A 1,927-nucleotide genomic window follows, 5' to 3' on the forward strand; every position below is an offset into this window, starting at 1 on the left:
GTTAGGGACAATTTTCGATCTCATTGGAATATACAAACTGTTATTAAATTTGCAACTAGTATATTTCATTTCTTATGACGTTAGAAACACGACTTACGATCGTACCCTATTGCTATTAAGTATTAAAAAGTTTTTTCCCAAGTTTTCTTTACTATTTACAACACTTATTAGCACAGGCAAAAAGAATAAAATCGTGATATCATTTTTAAAATACTTGGAGGATGATACAATAAATAAAATGCTGTAAATTTGTTTTCTTTCCAGGTCCAGGATGACGGAAGAAAGCGGAATAACGAATGAGTGGTTAGAGACAATTTTAGGAGTGCATCTCCGCTTTTCCAAAAAGGAAGAAGAAGATTGTTTGGGACCACTTGATAACAATGGTTCCCCAGATGAGGAAAAGGACGATTTAACAGTGAAAGTAATCAATTTTCATATAAGTCTTGGTTGTCGGGAGGGTGAAAATCTATTAAGCGATTTATATGCTATTGATGTGCATTTTACCGTGAATGAAAAAGAGAAGCAAGAAACAAAATCGCTGAATTTGATGATTAAGCTTCTTCCTCAAGATCCTTATTGTAGACGCTTTGTTTGCGAAGGAGGATTTGATATTCGTGAAATTCATTTCTATACAACACTAGCTCCAGTGTTGACAAACTTTGCAAAAAAGAAAATCCCAGATTTTCAGTTGCCAGTTCCAAAGTGTTACTATGCGAAATATCAATCTGGAAGTGAATCCGTCTTAGTGTTAGATAATTTAAACGCTCTGGATTTTGGAATGGCTGATTTTGGCAAAGGACTCTCTCTTGAGCAAGCAATATCAGCAGTTAAAGCAATTGCTAAGATCCACGGCACAGCGATTGCATACAGACACGTGGAAGACATAGATATTATCAGTGCTTTTCCTTTCTTATTCCGTCCAGATGCAGCGGCCGTGTCCTATGAAGAACTTATAGATCGTGGATTACCAGCTCTATCATGTTTTCTGCGTGAGACAGAAGTACCCAATCACGAAGAGGTTATCATCCGACTCGAGAGCCTTCAATCATCAGCTAGAGATATTTTGACAGAGCTGCTAGCTCCTGATACACGAATTGCGACCATTACACATACCGACTTTTGGAGTAATAATATACTTTTTAAGGAGGATAGTGACGATTCTTTGATTTTAGACTGGCAGATGGTTACATATTCTAGGCCGAGTAATGACCTAGCATTGTTATTTCTAACATCTCTTGATTCAACCATCAGGAGGAATCATAAGAACGACTTAGTCGAGATATATTGGAGGTACTTAACAAAAACGACGAGTTCCTTAGGGTTTGATTTAGAAACATCTTTAAACTATTCTAAAGATGATTTTTTGGAAGAATTAAAGAAATCAGAACTTTTAGGCTTACTGCTCGGTATTGGTTCAGTTGACCTTGCACTAGGTGACTCAAGAACAGAGTCGAGACTACTTGACGCTTTAAATGATTTATGCAAAGAAAACGTGTTTTAGGCTATTATAAGTCGATGTCTTGTGTGTAATATAATTTAGTATTTTTATGAGTGTACTTGCTTAAATAAAACTTTTTGTTATTATAATTTTAAGTGCTTAAGTTAATGATGCCTATAGAGCAGTGGTTCCCTACCAATTTTCACTCATGCTCCCAACCAATTTTCCCCCTCGTGATATTTAAGTTTTGTTATACAAAATTTTACATGAATTTGCCTGAAGGAAACTTAAAAGGCCATTAACTTGTTATTATTTTTAGGCTTGTCCTCTAGGTATATTTAATTTCTCTCTGTATAGTTATGAATATGACATCATTCACATGAAAAATGTTTTTTTTGTTTTCATAATTAAGGCTCTAAAGTATAGTCAACCGAATGGTACACGTTCTGCCTTTACCCACCAAATTATTGCCATGCTCCACTGATGGGG

At 35.5% G+C, this 1,927-nt stretch overlaps 1 protein-coding gene across 2 annotated transcripts in view; it reads left to right on the forward strand.

The window, feature by feature from the left end:
- Positions 1-1,647, forward strand: part of LOC148945061 (uncharacterized) — a 41,739-nt gene extending 40,092 nt beyond the window's left edge. For both annotated transcript variants that reach the window (XM_089098749.1, XM_089098748.1), the window contains one exon: positions 265-1,647. In XM_089098749.1, coding sequence (XP_088954875.1) covers positions 272-1,501 — 1,230 coding nt within the window. In that variant the 5' untranslated portion in view covers positions 265-271 and the 3' untranslated portion in view covers positions 1,502-1,647. The remainder of the gene's footprint in view (positions 1-264) is intronic.
- The last annotated feature ends 280 nt before the right edge of the window (positions 1,648-1,927 follow it).

This window comes from Artemia sp. Qi Xiang Cuo, chromosome 13, assembly GCF_049724085.1.
Source record: "Artemia sp. Qi Xiang Cuo chromosome 13, ASM4972408v1, whole genome shotgun sequence".
NCBI lineage: Eukaryota > Metazoa > Arthropoda > Branchiopoda > Anostraca > Artemiidae > Artemia > Artemia sp. Qi Xiang Cuo.